This window comes from Salvia splendens, chromosome 15 (assembly GCF_004379255.2).
Source record: "Salvia splendens isolate huo1 chromosome 15, SspV2, whole genome shotgun sequence".
In the NCBI taxonomy this organism is placed as follows: Eukaryota; Viridiplantae; Streptophyta; class Magnoliopsida; order Lamiales; family Lamiaceae; genus Salvia; species Salvia splendens.
The window spans coordinates 6268711-6290935 of NC_056046.1; the positions used below are offsets into that span (position 1 = coordinate 6268711).

The 22225-nt window shown below is 36.5% G+C and overlaps 3 protein-coding genes across 5 annotated transcripts; 2 read left to right on the top strand and 1 right to left on the bottom strand.

Annotated features, from left to right (window-relative positions):
• Positions 1–3710: 3710 nt before the first annotated feature.
• Positions 3711–10455, top strand: LOC121769404 (protein PSK SIMULATOR 1-like). 2 transcript variants are annotated; one of them, XM_042166203.1, is made up of 14 exons: positions 3711–3848; positions 3971–4046; positions 4121–4497; positions 5977–6302; positions 6432–6524; positions 6615–6705; positions 7535–7628; positions 7972–8078; positions 8253–8322; positions 8872–8975; positions 9271–9387; positions 9576–9652; positions 9737–9781; positions 9900–10455. In XM_042166203.1, exons 3-14 carry the CDS (start codon positions 4150–4152, stop codon positions 10156–10158), a joined length of 1731 nt encoding a protein of 576 aa, XP_042022137.1. In that variant the 5' UTR covers positions 3711–3848; positions 3971–4046; positions 4121–4149; the 3' UTR covers positions 10159–10455. The 2 variants fall into 2 exon arrangements, with proteins under 2 accessions (XP_042022137.1, XP_042022136.1); XM_042166202.1 differs by having other exon boundaries at positions 4128–4497.
• Positions 10456–11704: 1249 nt separating this feature from the next.
• On the top strand, positions 11705–17619 carry LOC121768421 (DDT domain-containing protein DDB_G0282237-like). Of its 2 annotated transcripts, none has more exons than XM_042164925.1 (11): positions 11705–11962; positions 12352–12502; positions 12593–12765; positions 14616–15040; positions 15124–15205; positions 15368–15714; positions 15821–16227; positions 16304–16463; positions 16638–16799; positions 16875–16963; positions 17166–17619. In XM_042164925.1, exons 2-11 carry the CDS (start codon positions 12390–12392, stop codon positions 17314–17316), a joined length of 2109 nt encoding a protein of 702 aa, XP_042020859.1. In that variant the 5' UTR covers positions 11705–11962; positions 12352–12389; the 3' UTR covers positions 17317–17619. The 2 variants fall into 2 exon arrangements, with proteins under 2 accessions (XP_042020859.1, XP_042020860.1); XM_042164926.1 differs by having other exon boundaries at positions 11705–11938.
• Positions 17620–17682: 63 nt separating this feature from the next.
• On the bottom strand, positions 17683–21807 carry LOC121768422 (alcohol dehydrogenase-like). The gene is made up of 8 exons (XM_042164928.1): positions 21337–21807; positions 20522–20657; positions 20058–20127; positions 19861–19954; positions 19276–19489; positions 18461–18602; positions 18065–18235; positions 17683–17977 (listed from the first exon to the last, which is right to left on the bottom strand). The coding sequence occupies exons 1-8, from the start codon at positions 21614–21616 to the stop codon at positions 17786–17788; spliced, it is 1299 nt and encodes a 432-aa protein (XP_042020862.1). The 5' UTR covers positions 21617–21807; the 3' UTR covers positions 17683–17785.
• Positions 21808–22225: the final 418 nt, after the last annotated feature.

Below are 22225 nucleotides of genomic sequence, written 5' to 3' on the forward strand. Positions count from 1 at the left end.
TATTTAGTGTCGATCAAATCCTAAGGGTTTATTTGTTTGGTAGGAAGGATTCTACTCTCTCAAAGCAATCTAGTAGTACCAAAATTTTAAATTCACGTGCTTGTTATATTTTTTTGAAAATTTTTGGGATTCTAGTATTTAATACCCTTATTTCCCTATGTAGTTGCATCGTATTCTTCTTTGAATTGTCCTACTGAGCCTTTTTTTTTTGCAAAAAATAATTTATTACTGCTCTCTTACTTTATTATTCTATATTTTCTCTTCATCTCTATATTTTTTATCCTTTCAACCTTTCCTACTTTATTCTTATTTCATTTAACTCACTTTTAACTTACTTTCTTAAATTCCATGCCGAAACGAAACGTCTTCTACTATAATGGGATGATGTTATTTTAATTATTTATTAAAATACATATAGTACTAGTAGTATATTTATTAATATTATTTTCAGCAAACTACTAGGAGTTTTACTTTTCAGCAAATCTAATAAAGAAAGAAATTAGAATGCAGAATAGTGGTCCAAGGAAAGTACAGAAGAAGTCATACAAGTATAAATAAACGGCGGGACCGCAGCCGCCATTTATAGGATCATTTATAACGCATGCAATTTCCTAAATTATAGCACGTGTTAAAAATGTTGCATAAGCTATTGCATCCCAGTATCCCACATGATGAATAATTTGAAATATCTTTTGAGTTAGTAGATGGACCACTAAAGTCTTGAAAATGAGAAATACGGCTAAACTACTAAGTTATTTTTTAGGGCTAATTGCATGTAAAGTCATAAACTTTTAACATAGTTTGGTTTTTCTCCTAAACTTTAAATGTTGCATGAAAAGTAATTAACTTTACCGGATTGTGTAAATTTTCCATCCGACCCGACCCGATAGATTTCCGACACAAATTTATCCTACGTGGCGCGCCGGATGCATGACTTGGCAAATGACAAATTTAGGGTTCAATTCGAATTGAAGAATTAATGCTACTTTTATGCTAAATTCGACTTGTGAAATTCGATTTGTGTGCTTATGTCGATTTGTATGTTTTCATTTGTGCTACTTGTATATTTGTGATAAGTCCGAGGTCAGAGATTGCAAAAATAGAAGAGAAACAATCAGAATTATTAGAGTTTTGCCGAGGCACGCCTCTGGCGCACCATGTATGATAAGTAATTGTGTCGGAAATCTATCGGGTCGGGTCGGATGAGAAATTTACACAATCCGGTAAAGTTCATGACTTTTCATGCAACATTTAAAGTTAATGGAAAAAACCAAACTATATTAAAAGTTCATGACTTTCAGAGTAATTTGCCTTTTTTATCATATTCTTTAAAAGAAAATAATAATTTCAATATCATGAGTCATCCTAATCTAAGGATTATGCATGCTCGTTTAGAAGGTCAAATATTTTCTTCAAAATAAAGCTAGTTACTACCTCCATATTTTAAAAATAGAAATTATTTCCATTTTCGGCCGTCTCATAAAAATAGAAACTTTAGAATTTTTCTATTTTGGACGTGGACCTCATAATCCACTAACACTACTTTCATTTTTTTTCTCTTCATCTCTCTTATTTTTTTCATTTTTTTCATTCTCTTTCTTATTTTATCAAATTTTCTCTCTTGCTTTATCAATTGTGCATTAAAACTCATGCCGTTTCAAATGTTTCTATTTTCCAAATACGGAGGTAGTAGGGACGGATCTAATGTGCAAGCAGGAGGAGGAAATGCCCTCGCTCAAAAATTCATATATATGTATAAAATATATTGTAGAAAAAAATTAATATTAGTTTCTTCTTTGAATGCCCCTCCTATACTTCTAGATCCTTCAAAGATCATTTTCTAGATCTTGTCTCTGTCTCTAGGAGGTAGTATGTTTTTGCTAACAAGTTTGAATTTATTACTGTACTTAAATTAATTGATTAGGTTGATACCTAACTAAGTATTATTTTATTTTAGTTTGAGAAATACACTTATTTATATATATGTATTTTTTATAGTAATTATCTAGATGAATGATCTTTCGATTTTAGGGTTTGTATATTTTGGTTCACTATAAAAAAAATTTCACAGAAAATTTTGCATAATTTTTTACTCCTTGGACAAAATTACCCCAACCACTTATGTCATATGCAAAGGTACTCAACGGAGTATGTCCTAACATTAAGAAATGAAAAACGTCATCAAGACTATTTTTTTCACCTAATCCCTAAAAGTAATTTTGAGGTATTCTTTCTCCCCGTAACACTACTTTCTCTCTATTGATACAAATTCATTTCCCACATCTATAGACAAATATTCATTTCCCACATAAATTGTTTTCTATCCATCATCTCTCAATTCTTTAGAGAGTTTTATATGTTTTATATGAGGATGTTATATCTAGCCACAATTCTAGAGAAATGCACCCTCAACAATTTGTAAAACAATTAAAGATGAGCTACGTGACCATCATCTCTAATTTAATATAGGCGTTTGTCGTCTCTCTCTTTATGCTTTTCAATATTGATTGAAGAATAGAAAATGCTGTATTAATTAGGCGGGGGAGTAACATATAACTCAATCGATTTTTTTTATTAGGATATCAACTAATTATTTTTCATCGATCAAATATATAGTTTACTTTACGAAAAAAAATAGCATGGCATCCTTCATAGGAGTATTAATTATTGGATAAATAAATAAATTTATTTGATTTAAAATATTTAGTACTCCAAATGGTTTCAAATAAAAAAGAGTCCAAAAAGTTTAAATACAACTTACTTAGAGTGTCTACTCTAGGCGGACAACCCTAATAGCCCCGCCCCTTTTTTGTCCACGGTCCCAATTTATTTATTCGCGCCCATAAAAAAATTTATCTGCAGCTATAAGGTGGACACTTCCAATAGCCCAAAAATTTTTAGCCACTTATCATTTTATTTTTTTTATCGTCTATATTAAATCAATTAAAATTATCGGAATGTAAATAATTAGAAAACGAGGTAATTGAGGCCGAATATTCGTTGTATTGGAAACGGTAAAATTATACAACGAACATTTAAAAACAATACAAATAAAAAAACCGCCACTGTCTACTCAGTGGCGGAATCGGATTCCTCCTCCTCTTCTCCGCCGAAGGGAAGGATAGCCGTCACATCCCGATTCGTCAGTGCCGGGTGATTCGTCGTCTCCACCGTGCATTTTTAGAGAGTGAAAGTGTAGACAGTGAATGAATGGAGATTGTTTGAAAAGAGTGTAAAATGGGTGGTGGTGGAGTGGTATTTATAGTAGAATTTTCGAAAAAAACAAATTATCCGGCAGCCGGCACGCCGATCGCCGGCGCACTATAGGCCGGCACGTCCTCGCACTTAACTCGCCGGAGTGCCGTCCACCCCAACAAAAATCGTCCGCCCCGGGGCGGACGCTCCCTCCACTATAGGACGGCGGGGCGGTATCGGAATGGGGGTGGCTGGCGCGCCGCCCCTATAGTGGACACCCTTAAAATCTAGATACTTTCCATAGTTTTTTTCGAGTGATCACAAATGCCAAATTCCAGAGTTAAAGTTTTTTTGACCATGTGATTTTCTATATGATCAAACCAACTACTCCTATTTTATACTAGTACGTACGTAGTAACTTTTTCTTTCTTTTTCTTAGAAAAAAAATCCTTCAAATAGCATCGTTTTAATACTAGAAAATATAAATATCTCAATTATGTACTAACATAAAAAATAAACACACAAGAAATGACTCCATGTTCCTAATTTGTCCTATTCCAAGTCAAAGGCAGTAGGCAGCCACGGCCATTTCACCTTCCTCCATTTTTATATTCACCATACCATCATCGTCTTCTTCCTCTCTAATTAATTCGGTACAGCTACTTGCAGTTCAATCAAAATCCTCTACCACGACTCATGTTTTCCTTTTTTTTTTATGCTTAATTAATTTCTCCATTGATACTTAACCAATCATTTGTGTTCTTGGCGGGCTTAGGTGGAGTTCCAACTACCATCTCTTTCATCCCCTCAACTATCCGCAATCACTGTTCACACAATTTGACTTTCCATTGGTGAGTTTTGTCTTCTCAATTTCGAAGATTTCATCGCCTTTTTTTGTATGATCGTCGGAATTTAAGATTCTTAGCTTTTAGGTGAATAACGAAGAAAATTAAAATGGGGGCGCTGTGTTCAAAGCCGAAGTCGAAATCGGCGCCAAACCCTTACGCAGGCAGAAGCACAGGCTTGGAGAAGCAGTATCAAGAGCAGCGGCGGCAGCAGCAGCGAGAGGGGCGTAGAGAAACCACTACTAAGGTTGCGGCAGCTCAGGAGCCTGCGGAGGCTGCTAAAGAGTCGCCGAGGCTGTCGTCTGCTAGGGAATCGCCGAGGTTGTCGGCTTCTAGAGAGTCGCCGAGGGGCTCCGCTCGTTTCTCGGCTGCCAGTGATGATGAGTTCTATGATGGGATACCGCGATACCAGAAGAGCTCGTCCTATTTGAAATCGAGATCGTTGAGGTCTGCTAAGGTAGACTTTTTTTTCAGCTATGTATTTTTGTAGCCGTGTTTGGAATTGGTCAATGTTTGAATTGCTTGATTGCTCCTCGTTCTTTCATGCAATGTGGATGGAAGGACTCGTTTTTCATCTGATGATTGCATATTTTTACGAACATAGTTATTAGGGGGGGGGCGTTTACTTTGAGTGGCATGGTGGATAGATACACATTTCATAGGCTAATCTACTATTTACTTTGATGGATTGGTTAATTTTGAACTTGTTCGACCAACCTATCGTTCCATTTACTCAATCCTATGTTTATCAATCGATCATATCCCTCAAAGTAAACGCCTCCCTGTATAATCTTGGGTATTGTGTGTGATCCAATGAAAGTAGCTATAGCTATAGTATGCCCAATTACTGCTATGATCATAGTTGTTTTAGGTGGTTGATGTTTTCTGGGGTCACCTTGGAATTGGTTTGCCAGTAGTGAAAAATGTTGCTCTGGATAGATTTATGTTTAGATTCTCTGGAGCATTTTCTTCCAGCTGCTGTTTTATCTGTTGCTACGTAGTGTTGCTTCTGTTATATTGATGCAAATCGTCAACAATTCATGTGGTTGCTCCAACAACATCTGCTTTATTACACTCATAAGTTTCCATCCTCTATCTTAGCATATCTATTCAAATTTAAGAGAAGGGTCTGCAAGAGATGATGATTTTGATAAACTGAATTAGCTTGTGATCCTTTAGTAGAATCCTTTGGCACTGAACTGACAAGTTTAGAGAGAGCTGGAATATGTGAAGAGATTTTAAGATTTAGGATAGCTTGGAGGAGATTAACATCTCTTGAATGAGCAAGGGTGTTTCACTGAACGAAAGCTGAAAACTTGATTGTCAGTTTCCCAGAAAATAATGGTAGGAAGAAATATAACCATTATCTCATAGAAGAATTGGAGGAATTATTTTGAAACATTTCGTTTTCGTTCTTTCATTTCTGTCAGTAGTATGTGAAGTTTAACAATCATATTTAACCCCTTCCTGTGTTGGTTAGCTAAGTGTGGCTTCTTCATTGACATACAACTTATGAATTCAGTGTTCACTATTCAGCAACAGTTGATATCACTCAATTAATGTCAAAATGCTATTTTAGGTTAAACTGTACTCCCTCCATCCACCAAGAATATATAATGTTTAATATTTTATATCAGCTTGCACTAAGATCTGAAAAGGTACAAAATATTAAGAAACAGTTTTGCCTATTGGCTTATCTGGTGTCTTTTTTGACTTTTAACATTTTGTTGTAATGATCCAATCAAACAGAAATACTCCATACTACTTGAATGCGTACAATGTGAAGCTAATCTTCAACTTTTGCAACTATTTTGAGGGACCCTGTCATGAGTTTCTTGGCGTACTTTTTTTCTAGAATTCTATGAAGGTTTTTAGTGTTGGCCTTCTGAATAATCAATCTTCACCTCTAGAAGCTTATGGGTAAAAACATTTCCAGGTTTCAGAAGTGGGATCTCTTTTAGGCCGAGCCAGCAGTGCTGGACTTGGAAGGGCAGTAGAAGTTTTGGACTCACTCGGCAGTAGTGTGTCTAATTTGAACATAAAAGGAGGATTTGTGTCGGGATCAACTAATAAAAGTAATGAACTTTCTATCCTATCATTTGAGGTAGCCAATACAATAGTTAAAGGTTCAAGCCTTATGCAATCACTTTCGAAACGAAGCATACGACAGCTGGAAGAAATTGTGCTTCCTGAAAAAGGTGTTCAAGAATTAATATCAAATGACATGGATGAACTCTTCAAGATTGTTGCATCAGATAAAAGGTGGGTAACAGAGAGATTGGACTGATATACACAAGACAAAGCCCTGGAGCCCCCATGATTTGTTGTACTTCTATTCTCCATATTCATTAACATGAGGGGGTGACACGATTTATATCTAAACTGAAACAGGGAGGAGCTGAAGGTTTTTGCTGGAGAAGTAATCCGCTTTGGGAATCGATGTAAAGATCCCCAGTGGCACAACTTGGACCGGTTCTTTGAGAAGTAACTGTCTGATGTTTTTACTTTTATTGTACTTTTTATGTTTGAAATAGTTCTGACCTTTCACTGGTTGGCTGCTGCTCACATTTGTAGACGTAGCAGAGACCGTACCCCTCAGAAGCAGTTGAAGGAAACAGCAGAATCAGTGATGATGCAATTGATGACTCTAGTCCAACTTACTGCTGTCCGTATTAAGTCTTCTTCATCGCCATATCATCATTATTTTTTTTAGTTTTGGCTTTCATCTTCATTGCATGCGGCTTTTCATGAGTACAGTTAAATATGGACCAAAACAGTTAAACTTAGACCAAAACATATTGTTAAGGACAGGAAGCTAACACATTTTGCTTTTTGGCCTTAAACAGTTGAACTTATAGCTTTCGTTTTTCTCACATAGCTACTCTCCATATAGTAACATCTACTGATGAAGCACTTCTACGTAGACAGTCCAATCAGAGCTACCTCTTGGAAAACATGAATTTTTTTAATGCAATTGTATTTTGTAGTGTAAAAGCTCACATGAATTCCTAGTTTTTTCATTAAATATGTAACAACATCAGTGCATTTTCTAGAAGAGCAGGTATAACTAAAATCACTCATCCTAGCTGATGAACTTTAAGTGCACCTTAATGATGATCGGTACATTGGTACTGTTTGAGGGCCCTTTTCTAAATGTTCAATTTGAATATAATTCTTTTGTATTAATTTGATAATTTGTCAGATTATATCTATAGACTATAGCTAACCATTTCCATCCTGTACCAAAGCCATCTATCATGGAAAATTCTAACATAAACTTCACATTGTGTCATTGTATATGTATGGAGAGCAACTGCACTCTAACCATGCATTCCTATCATATTGTTTTCTTAGACTTTTCAATCTGTCTTGAATGACGAAAACCTGAATTGTTTATTTCCGGACAACATAATTCTGTGCATGTTTGGTATATTGCCCCCCTGTAAGCTGCCAACTATATATTCCTGAAGAAGTTCAGAATGTCGTTTCTGCAGGAACTATATCAGGAGCTGCACACACTTGACAAAATTGAACTAGAACATCAGCGTAAGCGTTTGGAGGAGTTTAGATACAATGCTGCACAACGAGGTATGTTTGGTTAATTGTGTGTTCTTGTTCCATGAGACCTCTTGTATTTATGGATTTTAAATGTCATTCATGCTCTTCTTCGATGTACATGTATTTACTAATATACGATGATTATAGAGTTAACATCATATAAAAACTAGTTCTGACAATGCTTCTTCGACGTACTTGATTTCCTGGTGACTCTTGAGTCTTGAGTAAAGCATCCATGTTGCTGAATATCAAAGATGTGAAAAATCAGTCGTGTTGATCTCTTTTTCTGAACATATAATGACTCAGTGTAACAACATGGGATATGTATCTTTTAATTGAAAGTTGAATATGCTTTTCTGCTTTGTTTCTTTAGGAGACAGGGACAACAGTGTCAGTATTTTGGCTACGGAAGTGAAAAACCAAAAGAAACTGGTAAAAACCTTAAAGAAAAAATCATTGTGGTCCAGAACTATGGAAGAGGTAGTTTTCTCTTTTCTCATTCAGTATTTTGTTTGTTTGATAAAAAACAAATAATCTTGTTTACCTATGGCAGTTGTAAATTACATGTTGTTATGGTATATTATGCATTCGTAGTGTTTCTTTTCCCTTGGTAAATTGTTTGGATCTTTAACAAAAAGTCTGTCTGGACAACAGGTTATGGAGAAGCTTGTTGATATTGTGCTATTTCTTAATCAGGAAATCAACCATACGTTCGGCAATCCAGGTATGAGTTTAACCCAAAATTTAAGTTAGAAAGGGGCTAAATCTACTAGTGCAAGTGACAGATTGCTTGAGCATTTTTCGTTCTCATAGTAGCTGTTATAGCTGGATTATCAGGGGCAATTTATCTTGCATTGACTGATGAATTTTATCCTACTCCTAGAACATGTCGTGGAGTTTCTACCTTTTCTTTTTTTAAAGAAACTTGGAAATTCTAACTTGATATACTAACAAGTTAATAGGCAATGAGTTAGGGAGGCACTACCTAACTGAAGCGTCCTTATACGTTCCTTGGGTCTATGTAAAGATACTAAGAGCAGTAACTACTCTGAGCAATAAAATTATCCTTTGCTCTATTTGATTTAGTTTCCCTCTATAATGGAGTACAAAAACGTTCTAATCAGTGTAAAATTTGAATGCACAGATTTCTCATCCATAAGAGAATTTTCTCTAGAAATCATTATGTTTCAGCTAAGAGATTCTTAGCTATAACTAACATCCCTATGGACTTTTCAGTTATGATGATTGTGTATTCTTTCTTCATGACCAACAGAAAGTGAGGCACCGGATAAAGAAATCAACAACAATCGACTAAGGCTGGGACCTGCTGGGCTTGCATTACATTATGCTAACATCATTCTGCAGATTGACTCAATTGTGAGTAATCTTTGCACTTGCCATTGGTGATTAAGAGAATCCTGCCGTGACAGCTTTTTCTTGATCTTTTCTTCCTAATCATCGTGTTCCGTGGGAATAATATTACATTCATGTCTTGATACACAATAGTTTTGCTCCTTGTTACTTGTTTTGGTCTTTTGCTTACTAGCTCCTGAGTCAAATGAGTGAACATTAATACTACTAGTTAAAAGTCGAAAATCCTATGCTGCAGAACTGACTATTATTCTCAGTTTCCTTTTTTAAATCTACCTAACCATAATTGTCATGTAAACAGGTAGCGCGTTCGAGTTCCATTCCTCAAAGCTCCAGAGATACTTTGTATCAGGGCCTGCCACCAAACATAAGAGATTCATTTCGATACAAGCTACAGTCCTTCCATGTTGAGAAGGAGGTATCTTCTGTTTGTTCTCGCTCTGATTGTGCATTATATACGCTGATTGCCATTTGTAAGCATGGTTTCAATGTTGATTAGCATGCATCTTCACTCGTGTATGCTTCTGATGAAATCTCTCCCTAATACGTCTCTTCTTTACAAGAATTGTTCCACTCTAGTTTGATGTTCTAGTTTTTCATCTGCAGTTAACTGCATTAGAAGTCAAAGACGAGATGGAAAAGACACTACATTGGCTCGTGCCCGTTGCCACAAACACAGCTAAGTAAGTTTTAAGAGCCTTCTAGTGAAGAGTTGTACCATTTTTCTAGTACCCTACCTAAGTGTCTGATGTAGAGCGTTTACACAGGGCTCATCATGGCTTCGGCTGGGTCGGAGAGTGGGGAAACACAGGGTGAGTATCAAATTTATAAGTTCGGTCAGGAGCACTCGCTTTTCTTCTCGTCTCATCTAAGACATTTGTACCATCAAAAATATGTCCACCAAACTAGAACCAATGCTCTCATATGCAGGTCTGAAACAAATAGCAGGGCCTCCGGGCCTATGGATATAATGCAAATCGAGACGCTCCACCATGCTGACAAGCAAAAGACGGAAGCATACATCCTTGATCTACTCGCTTGGCTAAATTATTTGGCAAGCCGTTCCAAGGCTGCTCCGAAGGGAGTAGGAGCTGTCGGACCATTGAACAAGCCAGCAGCTGTTCGTTCACCCCCAAAGACAACCGATCAGCCATCTGCTGCAGATGATACGAGCCAAGAAGCAGGGTAAGACAGTACTTTTGACTCTTTTCCCGAAGAAAGGAACAAGTCCAACACCGATCCTTGACAAACGCAGTCGTCGAGCTGCATTTCCATAAGTTATGGACATAAGAGTGAGAAATTGAGTGCAGAAGCTGTAGGAAATGTGTGGTGTTATAGTTTGTGCAATGGTGGAACTAAGCATGATGTATATAAAAGGAGAATGGTACCAATGTTACAAAATCTTGTTGCATCATATATGCAATATACATTTGACCCTTTTGAATAATATTAAAATGTGACAAGAAAATCAACAATTTACAAACCACTTTGGAGCATAATAGTTGATTCCAGTAGTGAGCTACGAAATTTGTATCATCTTGAGGGTGTTCGGTTTGCAAGATTGTATCCGGAATTAAACTTGTAGTGTGTTTGGTTCGTAATATTCAACCCCACAATTCAATTATAGATGGATAATCATGGGATAACTAGTCATAGCTAACCCCTATGACAAAAATAATCTCAAAACTCAATCCTATAGATTGTATCTTGGTATTATTTTATCTTGGAAACCGAACACCACCTTGAAGTATTGGCACACATATTTTTTATGGCTTCGTTTAATATCTAGAGTTGCTACACAACAAAGTCTAAAATCTAACACGACAAAATTTCAGTATGATTAGTCCGCAATCGAAGTAGGACTGTAGGACTGATCCGAAATTTGATGGGTTAGTCTGATGTGTTGCAACTGTTTTCTATATTTCAATGACAATTTTGATAAAGTAAAGTACAAAAACATAAACTAAAATTTTTCCCTCTAATTTATATCTAATGTACGTATGCAATAAAATTTTACTAATATAATACTATAAGTTTGAAATATTAGAAATAAAGCATACTTTAAATCTATAGAAATAAGCAATTTTCATTTTACAAATCTTAAATTAGATTTTTTAATATGTCAAGATCAATCATAGTTCATATGTCAAACAATTTAACTAACTCAAAATTTATAAACTAACAATCTTATTTTATGTCGAGAGTTAATATTTGTATTTATTTACATATTATAAATTATAAAAGATGGTCATATTCGTCTACCTTGCACTTTTTAAAATCATAAAGTTTGAAATATTTGCAAGTATTGCATTTTTCTCTCTTTCCATGAATTACAAGCTGATGTGTCAGCCGATTTAAAACAAGCGGGCAAACATTATTTCAAATTTAATTAGTCGTTGGCATTTTTTTCATATGTTTTAAATCAGATGTCACATCAACGCGTGATTCACCGAATAAAGGAAAGATGAGATAATTGCAAAACCTCATAATTAATTTTTCAAATCTTAAAAATTGTGGAACCAACCAAACTTCATAATTTATTTTTCAATTATGACAATGTATCCTATTATAATTTGTATTGCTCGGTTAGCGTAACTAAAATAACTAAATGCACCATAAAATTATTATTTTAATTGAAGATTGATGTGCAATATATTAAAATAATGTATAAAAAAAAGAATGAAATATTAAAATCACCATAAATAGGCTTTTGTTAGAGAGGCATACCACGAGAGAGCACCCAACGTCAGTCTTCACTGGCGAGAAATCGTATCACCACCGCCCCTCTCTCTCCCCGCCCCTCTCTCTATATACGCACACATTACACACATATGCCATCAAAACCCTCTCAATCGACCCCCAATCCGATCGATTTCATCCCCCCGATACGATTCTTCACTCATTTGTTCGTTTAATCAACTCCTGGCGGGAAATAAATCGATTGCATGTGTCCTTGCGATTTCTTTTCCGTAAATTCCAACTCTGCGATAATTGTATGAACAATTTTCACAGTGTTTTTGTGTAGAATTTGTTTGTGGAACCGCCATTGACTCGTTGCCGCAGCTTTAATGCATGCAAATTTGCTGTTTTTGCTTTCTTCTGTGTTCCCTTTTTTTTATTTGAATGGAGTTGTACATTAGTCAAAATTCGATTTTATTTTGATTTTTTTCTAGTGTTCTTGTTTATTCTCGAACTCGGTCTCTGTTCTCGATGCCTTCTGTGTTTCATCTGAGCTCTCCGTCTTTTATTTTTCTGCCAATTAAGTGAATTCTCGCTGTTCTTGTGATTTGTTCGCATCTATCGGGAGGGGGGGTGTCTGGAATTTTAAATCGCAATGTTCTAACTGGCGTTGCTGATCCATGTTTTTCTTCTTGGTCAACAGGTAATGCTTTTGTAATTTGAGAAATTTTGAAATCAAACATGCCTCTTTTGAAAAGAAAGCCATTTTGTTTAATTGAGAAGCCTGAGGAATTAAACCCTAATGAGCTTGTCTTTCAAATCCGATTCACAAAGGAGATCTTCAGGAGTTATAAGTAAGTTCTTTTCTCTATTCAAGCACAATTGCTCATACAAGTTCATGTTGTGTTACTATTCTTATAATGCCTGGATCTTAAATGATGTAGTGAATATTTGAAGAGGATCAACTTATATCGCAAAAGTGTCTGGACATGCGAAGTCACAGGGAAGGGCAATTTGACCTATGAAGAAGCCTTGGCATCGGAAGAAAAGGCTTTTAAAAAGACACAAAAGATTCCTACCAAATATGTAGCTCCGGTTCTTCATGATGTCCAATTCAGTGAGTTCTTTGCCATTTTATTTTAGCCATCTAATCATAAATTGTAAGAGTATCGTCATCTTGAAAACTGTATATCTATCTTGTTCTGTCGTATTGCTGCTTAACTTAGACTACTAGTATAATGCAATGTCAGATGTAAAATGATCGTTTCTAAAATGTTGCAAAGGATATGAGTACTTGATGGTATTTCCTTGTAGTACCTGCTCATGAAAGGAGACTACATTACAAGTGTCATTGATTTCTTTTTTGTCTTGTACTCCCTCCGTCCGCGAATAGGTGTCCCGTTTTTCCATTTTAGTCAGTCCGTGAATAGGAGTCGTGGTTCACTTTTATCATATATGGTAATAGGGTCCCATATTCCACTAACTCATTTCACTCACATTTCATTTAGAACTAATATATACAAGTGGGACCCATATTCCACTAACTTTTTTCCACCCATTTTTCTTAACATTTCTTAAAACTCGTGCCGCCAAGAAGTGGGATTCCTAATGGCGGAAGGAGGGATACTTTGCAATTTGTAGGATAGGCTATTTGTGATTGGTAACTGGTAAGTTTAGCCAAGCATCATGACTGTCGAAATCATTTTCATCGAAGTTTCTAAATAAGTTCAAGATTGATGCCAAAACGTGATCTAGAAAAGATTGTCTTGCCACATGCCAGCTAACAACGATATAAAAGTAGGCTAAAAAATCATTAAATGCTCTAGCTAAATAAACATTTCCCATTTAGCGTTTATATTGCCCATTTTCTTCCTTGTTTTTATGACCTTTCCTATGACAACCACATCTTTGGCTTGCAAGGTTTCTACCAATACCTCCTCCTACCTTCCATGACTTTTCACTATGAATTCTAATGATTATGTAGTACGTACCAGATATAGGTTAGAGTTGGGAGCAAGGTAGGTTAGCAACCAGTCCACTGGTCTGCACTCAGAACCACATTCTTTACACTAAATTAAATTGGTTTATTTGGTTGCAGAAACTTTGAAAGACTTGAAAATATCAAATTTGTAATGTTTGTTATTTCAGCCTCCTTTTTCCTTCTCCAACATTAACAATGTTGTGAATTAATACTGAAACATGCTGGTCTAAGTATAGAATTTTTTCGGGGTAAAGAGTCTGAGTTGGTGAATGTAGGAAAAACTGCAAAAGCTGTTTACATTGTAATAAGTGACTTAAAGGGTCTTAGAAAGTAACCATGTTCTGTGTGATAGATTCATATACAATGCTTCCTCTTGTATCCAGTCTAGGATATTGATCAGAGGGGTGTGAATACTCGTCATCTTTTTATTGTCCCTAGTACCTACATGTGCTTTTGACATTACATGCATTTCCTACATATTTGATAAAGGTTGGATACTAGTTGGGATTTTTTGCGAAACATCTGAGTATTGAGCATTTATTTGCAAAACCAGGCAGAATGGTCAAAGGGAATCTAAAACAATTGAGAACCAAACTCTGATGACATTTATTCACAGCTTGTGAAATTGGTGATTCTGAATTCTATCAACATTATTCTGAGTATTATACTGCTGTTATCTGCTGCTTATATGAGTAATCTTATATCACTGGACCTTCTACTTGTCTCCTTGTCTTAGAACCTGAAATGATTTTTCTTTTATTTGTGTACATCATTAACCTTTTATATGGATATAGAGACATCAGTTAGTAGTTATATAATGACAGCCATTAAAGTTTTCTGTTAAATGCTGATATGTGAAAAACAAAATGTTTTATCTTCTTGGATAATTATGATGCTTGCGTTGGTGACCTGTTTGGAGCTCTTTAGTCATGACTGCATTGAATGAATTTACTTATCGCTTTTGTTTCTAAAATATTTCTTGTTAGGTATGCTGAACTTAAAAGATCTGGTCAATTCAATAGCTTCAAAGTTTCAAGGGCCCCTTAATGAGGGTGATGAAGTATATGGAAAAAAAGATGGTCGTTTACATCCTTGCAAAATCGTAGAAGTGGTTGAGGTTGCTGACAGAAAACAATATGAAGTTGAGTGGCTGGGGGATGACCAAAAAATGAGTGGAAATGCATCATTAAATGGTGATGAATTGAAAGTCAAGAATCCACCATTTAGTAAATGTGCTCTGAAGTCTTTCATCAAAGACTCAACTTACCGAAGTATTCCTTGGGTTTTACATAACCATTTGTCAAAGAAGTATGGGATCTCAACCATCCCTCCTGAAGACATGAAAAGTAATATTTCACTACAAAATGGACTCGTTGTTTGTATTAGTAGGAAGAGGAAGAGAAGTGCCAAGGTGAGTTTTATATTTTATTTTACCTAAATCTTTTATGTCTCCTGGAAAATTTTCAATGAGACTGTTTCTTTTGATTGTAAAAGGTCGCAAGTGAAAAGGGGATTATAGTGTATGTGCGGAGGAATAAGCTTTCATCTTTGTTGACTGGAAAAAATGCTGATGGAGGTAAGAGGAGAGATGATGTTGAAGTTAGTCTTTTGAAATTTTTTGGTCAAACTACTTCATCTATGTGTTTACATCTACTGTTTTTAATAGATATTTGGGATGTTTCTATTATTGATGTTTTTAACCAAAGTTCTATTTGTTCTTTTACCTGTGTTATTTCAGTCAATGAGCATTCAGAGGATCAGTCCATTAAGTATCCAGTTGATGACTTGCTGGTGCAACCTACTGTAGAAGATCGACTTCTGACAGAAAGGCCTTCCCCATGCAGGGATTTCAACGTGCCTATGGAGTGTGTCGGGGATCTTTTGATGGTGTGGGATTTTTGTACTTCTTTTGGGAGGCTTTTGAATTTATCTCCTTTCTCCTTAGAAGACTTTGAAAATTCGCTTTGTTATAAAGACAGCACTCCGATCCTTGTTGTGGAATCTTGTTCATCTCTTCTTCGCTTACTTGTGGAGGACAACAGTAAGTTCGCGATGGTGGTAGAGAATCGAAAAAGGAGACCTAAGGTGAGCTATATCTTCTTTTTGTAGTTTGCTTGGGCACGAGTTAACCTATTAATAGCTTGTTTTCTGCTGTTGTTTGGAATTTTGATATTATATTTACCTCGTTCAGATTACACAGCTTACCTGGATTGAATATCTATCTGATTTTTTGGAAACAATTTCGGCTGCTGAAATATCTTCTCACATAAGTACCATTAAACGAGGACATTACGCCTTGTTGGATATTCATATTAAATTGGCAATTTTCCGCGAACTGGTTACTCATGCACTAGAGACAGAAACTGCAAAGGAGAGGTTGGATGAGTATATTGAAGAGAGACAAGCGCTTTCTGCTACACGGAGGGATGAAGCACTAGATGAAGGTAGAAAGAGGAGAGAAGAAAGGGAACGTAGGAAAATCGAAGCTGCTAGAAAAGGAGTTAAAGAAGAGCATAAAGTGAAATATGGTGAAGGTGCACACAATGGAATTTCTGATGCGATAGTTCTTTATCAATCAAATAATTCTTCCGGAAACAGGTTAGAATTGAGATAAAATTGGGATTTAAATCTCCTTTTTTTTTAATCTATGTCACCCTCTGATGTCCCTTGACAGTGAGGATGAAGGAGACAGCACGGGTAAGAAAAATGCTAAGAAACGGAAGCTTCAGATCACAACTTTTGAAGATGTCAATAATCCATCTAAGAGGGATATCCATAAGTTGATGAAAAATGAGATTAAGGAATCAATAGAGATGAAGAGTGCTAAAGAAAGGGTAGGCTTTTATCTCTTTCACTCTGGCTCTTTATGACACCATGAGTTCGGAATGTACATATTTCTTGATTGTGCATGTCAAGTTGCTCTATGGTTTATGAAGGGATAATGATGGAGACAGAAAAATGTAATGTGAACTTTTCTCTGATATATTGAAATCTCACTTCTCATGCAGAAAGAATTTCTTGAAAGGGAGATCGAGAAGAGATTTATACGCACTAGTCCATTGGGTAAAGACCGAAATCATTGCCGGTATTGGTTTTTTCGGCGTGATGGGAGGATATTTGTTGAGAATTCTGAATACACACGGTGGGGTTATTATCAAACCACAGAAGAGGTATAATGTTATGGCCACATTTTACTCTCATTTCTTGTTGCTATATCAAACAAATGTTTCTCTTTCTTAAAACAGCTTGATGCTTTGATTGGCTCTATGAATACAAAAGGTGAGAGGGAGAGAGCCCTGAAAAAGCAGTTGGAGAAGTTCTACAACAATATATGGTCAGCCGATTTGTCTTTATCGATTATAAATTCATTTGTCTTTATTTTGTTTAGTGAAGGAATATATAAAAATTGCTTTGGATTATATAATGGTTTAAAATGTAGTATGATACATTGTACAGTATAACCTACTATATGACTGCAGTTATCCCCTTGATGCATATTTCAATGGGCTTGGCAAAACTAATCTCATTTTCTGCAGCTCGCAACTACAAACAAGATCAAGTGAGGCTGTGCAAAGGGATGAAATGGAAGAGGCTCTGGTACGGAGGTCAACTCGGGTTCGTGCCCCACCTAGGGAAAATGCTACGCACTTGTTCCTCAAGTATGTGAACAAGTGGAAAGATATATAAGCATTATTGATTTGAGGTATAGATGCAGATAACCATCCGGTTAAGTGGCAAGTAGAACGTATGTAGAGTTGCCATCTTGAAAAGATATTGATGCTTACTCGGAATATACAGTAGATAGATGAGTTGTAATTCCCTACACATTCATTGTTGGGACAGAATTTTCGTAATCTTGGCTTCGACGGCCATCATTGGATGGAAATTTTGGTAATAAACCCCTTCAAGATGACCACACAATATGTAGTTGCTGCTAATCTTGCTATTTTGTTAATTACGGTTTAATTTTGATTTACCATGCTTTTACTTTGCGCTTGTGTATAAATTATTATAGTGTAATTTCTCAGAAGCTGTAAATCTTGTTCTTCCTGATTTAGACCAAAGTTAACACAGCCTCAAACATTAGATGAGATCATTTTTATCAGTTCTTACAAGTTCAGCGGCTCGAACAAGGCTCACTGCCACACACTGGTTATTACATAATCTCGACCACACCACGGCCAACGATGCTTCCCTGATCTAGGTTTTTATATGCCTCCTCTACCTCCTCAAACTTGTACTTCCTTGAAACAGCAGCCTGCAGATTAAACGTGCCTTTCTCTGCCAGCTTCACCAATTTCGGGAGATCTTGTCGCGCCCGCCCTCCGTAGGACCCTATCACTTTTATCTGCAGCAGCATTTTCTTGAGAACCACACATACGGAACCGTAACTTAAAAATGCCCGATAAGATGAGAGGAAATGAAGAATGCAGACCTGTTTACGAACCAAATGGTTGATGTCAACCTCTCCTTTGGAACCAGAAAGAGTTAGACCAATCATTACAGCTTTGCCTCCATCCTGCACACTTTGTACACATTGTGAAAATGTTTGGGGCCTTCCTAAGGCTTCCACAGCTACGTCGACTCCCCTTCCTCCTGTAATTTCCTGTTTCAAGTTTGCAAGCAAGTGATTTCAGAAGGAAATGTTTTCCACCAAAATAATCACTAGTTGAGGGCTGAAACTGAAATGAGACCAACATCAGGGTTCAACATTGTGCACACATGAAATTCGCTTTTAAAATACTATGGCTTAAAAAAACCTCTACTGAACCTTTCCATCAACATCATGTATCTGTTGAAACTAAAGTTTAATGAATGATGGAGCATGCACCTTAATCTTAGCAACAGCATCCTCTTTTCGTGAATTTATGGCGTGAGTGGCTCCAAACATCTTGGCCTTCTGAAGTTTCTCTTCTTGAACATCCACTGCAATAATATCAGAAGCTCCAAATGCCTTAGCTATCTGCAGACAACTGTCAGATTTTTTGAAGTTAAAAATCAAGCAAAATTTTCAATTGGATTAGCAACGATATAAGAGCCTAATAGATTCAGTAACATTTTTTTAAAATTTTATGTGTGGACAGGTATCTTGCCAAGAAAGTGAGTTGTTCAAGGTGACAGAAAAAATGATGGTATATACAACCCCTTCAGCTTTTTGTCTTGAATTGACCAAGAGCTGGAGATATTAAAGAAAGGTGCATATCATTCTCAACTCCTAATATCAGAAATGCAAGAGTTTGAAAGATTGAGTAATTACCAGATAGGATCAATTTGAATTGCCACTTTTATAAGACAATATGAAAGTAAAGGTCCACCAACCAGTACTAGCTTTCTGATAAGATAAGTTTCAAGGTTAACGTTGTAGGGGATTTTAACAGATTCGATGAGCAATCTTCCCACTTTCAACCCCGGTAGATGTGACCTCAACGAAACCACTTGTCAGTATAAACCAATATACCTAGTAGTTTTCTTCGATAAGAGTTCTAACTTTTGAAGGTTCAGTATCAGAGTTTCCATGATTCAACCCTTCATTTATTACCATTGCAAGCTTCAATTTCAGAGTTTTCAAGATTGAATACTTGGATGCACACCATAAGAAATATATATAGAGGAAATTTCTCAACATATGATGCATTTGCTTATTACCTAGAGCCAACGCCCCCTATGCCAATCACAGCAACAGAATCGCCAGGGCGCACCTGAGCAGCATGAGCCATTGCACCATAGGCAGTGAAAACTGCACATCCCAGGACAGCAGATTCGGTGTAAGGCAATGTGTTCGGAAGACAAGTTAATCCATGTGCTGGTACCACACAATACTCAGCAAGACCTCCCATGCTGTACATATAGACTGGCTTGCCTGAAGAACCAGTACATAATAAACCAAATTCCTAATCAGTGAGGCCTGTGAGGGTACATGCATGAATTTCCATATAAAATTATAATTAATAGAAATAAGGCATCAAAAGGGTGAAGCTCCTATGAACGGGATAACTACTCAAAAGCTTAAGTGCTGAATATTTGTACAAGCCCTTGCTTACTTCAATAATCCCAAAGACACCAGAACATGCATGCTATACTATCATTGACATCTGAAATATATGCAGAGTTATAGAGATGAAAATTTCAGCGGGATTGCGGAGAAAAAAGAACAACAAAAAGAAAAACTAAAGAAAAAGCTGCAGGATTCATGAGTGTTGATCAGGGAAGAGTAATTAGTCAGGAATGTACCACTGCCTCGAAGAAATAGTCTTGTTTCACCATCATAAAGTGTCCCTTTCGCTCGATTATGAGCAAAGAAAGACTCACATAAATCGTCTTGACCCTGTTTTCATGCAAGTCATAATGTTGGAAAAAGCTATTTAGTTTACCTTATAAATGACTTAGATGCAGATGAACATACAAACATCATAACTTAATATTCTTGCCTTCGAGCAGAAGAAACAACTTCCACAAGGCATTATAAAAGCCCCAACAACTTGAGAGCCAACAGGAAATCTGAAAATTTTAAACAGAAAAGTATATGGTTCAATGAATAGGAGTGAGAAGGAAAATTGGACCCAAAGCATTAGCACAGTTTCAGGTTTAGACTAAACTTAAGCTATTTACACAAACAGACCTCATCAAATCTAGAAGTGGCTCATTTTATTGTTGAAAATTAAATAAAAATGAGTCGCATAACACTATTTTCACCTCTACAACCAAATGGCCTTGTTTGGTTCACTAATGTTCAAAGAAAATGAGTCAGAACATTGACTCAGTTCTAGATTTGAACCAAGGTAGATTCATGAGGTCCGTTTTTGTAAATAACATTATTATAATCTAGAATTGAAACTACACTAGTTTGGTCCCAAATATGTACTTTTTTTCTCTACTTTCGAGCTTATCAAACCTTTCAATGATTTTACTGTCACTCAGAGGCCCATGTTCAACCACCTCACCAGTAATCTCATGTCCTACAACACAGGGCGTGGGAAAGGGAATCTCGCCTTTCATCACATGCAGATCGGAGTGGCAGACCCCGCAGGCTATCAAACACAATTGGAGTATTGTACATGCAAAGAGCATTACCATATGTTAAAGACAGTCCAAAAGAAGTGCTTAACATACTAAATATGTGACAGCATTATGCTCAATCAGCACATTAATCATCAAGAAGCAATCACTATGTTTATGCTTGTTATTTTAGTTAATCAATGCATATATGCACTAATGTTAGAAGATTTATAAGGCGGGTGGACACTTTTTTGGTCACTTTGCATTCATATAGATTTCCATATACACTCGCTATTCTCAAAACCTTCTACACATCACAAGCGTAGATTATAATCCCAACTGCATAACCATTATACATAGTTATATACCCTTTGAATAGATACCATACCGCCATAGTTGCCTTAAAACCATGAGATTCAATCTTTTCTAAGTTGTAGCTAAGTACTCCATATTATGCCACCTTAAACTTTTTCCTCATTTTAGAAACTAAAATTAATTTCATGTGAACATTTATAATATGTTAAAACCAATTTCAAATAGCAATGCAACAAAAAAACGCTAAAAAATCGTAAAGAGCTCATAATCAATTCCTAATTACACCAGCAATTCATCATAATTTCATCAAGAACACAAAAGGTACAAGCTTTAGAGCGCAACGCACAACAATTAAACCAGTCAAGTAAAAAAACCCAAAAAAGCAGTAATCTTCACCCTTAGTTTTGACGAGGACTTCATTGGCCTTAGGGCGCGGCATCTCAAAATCTTCGAAAGTGACGGGCTTATTCGTCTCCCAAAACACCGCCCCCTTCATGTGGGAAGGCCCGCTGCTGACGTGGTACCCCGACGCAGTCATGGTTGTACCTTCCGAGGTAGAATACCATCTCCGGCGATCGGAGCAAGTGAGGGAACCCTCCATCCGAGAGCTGCAGGAAAAGCGCAGGGCTGCCCCGCGGGCGTTGCGCAGAAGAAGGGAGCTTCGGCAAAATGCCATTGAAGAAAGTTGGAATTGGCGTTTCCCAGAGAAGAAAATACAGTCACGGAATGATCACATGCTGCTGGTAGAGTTATGCAATGAATTTAATAATGTGGGAATGAGTAGTCAATGAGTCATTAGTCACTGATTCTTATCCTTAACTAGAAAACCATTGTTAATTGTTATCGTCGCCGGCCAATCTTCTTTCAGGAAGGAATTTATTTAATACAATTAGTTGATGGAATGGATAAGCCCTAAACGATTAATGTCTCTTTTGGTAGATATCATTTTACTTTTAAATGATCACTAATATGTCTTGACAATATAGAATCTCTGATTTCAATTAAATTGCATTTTATGACTTTATTATCTACACTAGGCCATTTGGGTTAAGCCGGCAAGGACACAAACCCAAACCCGAACCCAAACCCAATAAGACTAGTCCTAAATCCATTAATTTCACGTGCTTTTGTGTTGGATTTCTGTGTCATGCCGAAAATTCATTCTCACATAAAGTTGGTCTATTGTGCGGATGGAAGATACGAATTGACCAGTTCTTATTCACCCAGGGAGTAATTGTTTGAATTCCTAGCTAACTTATAACCCATAAAAATACAGTCCAATTTC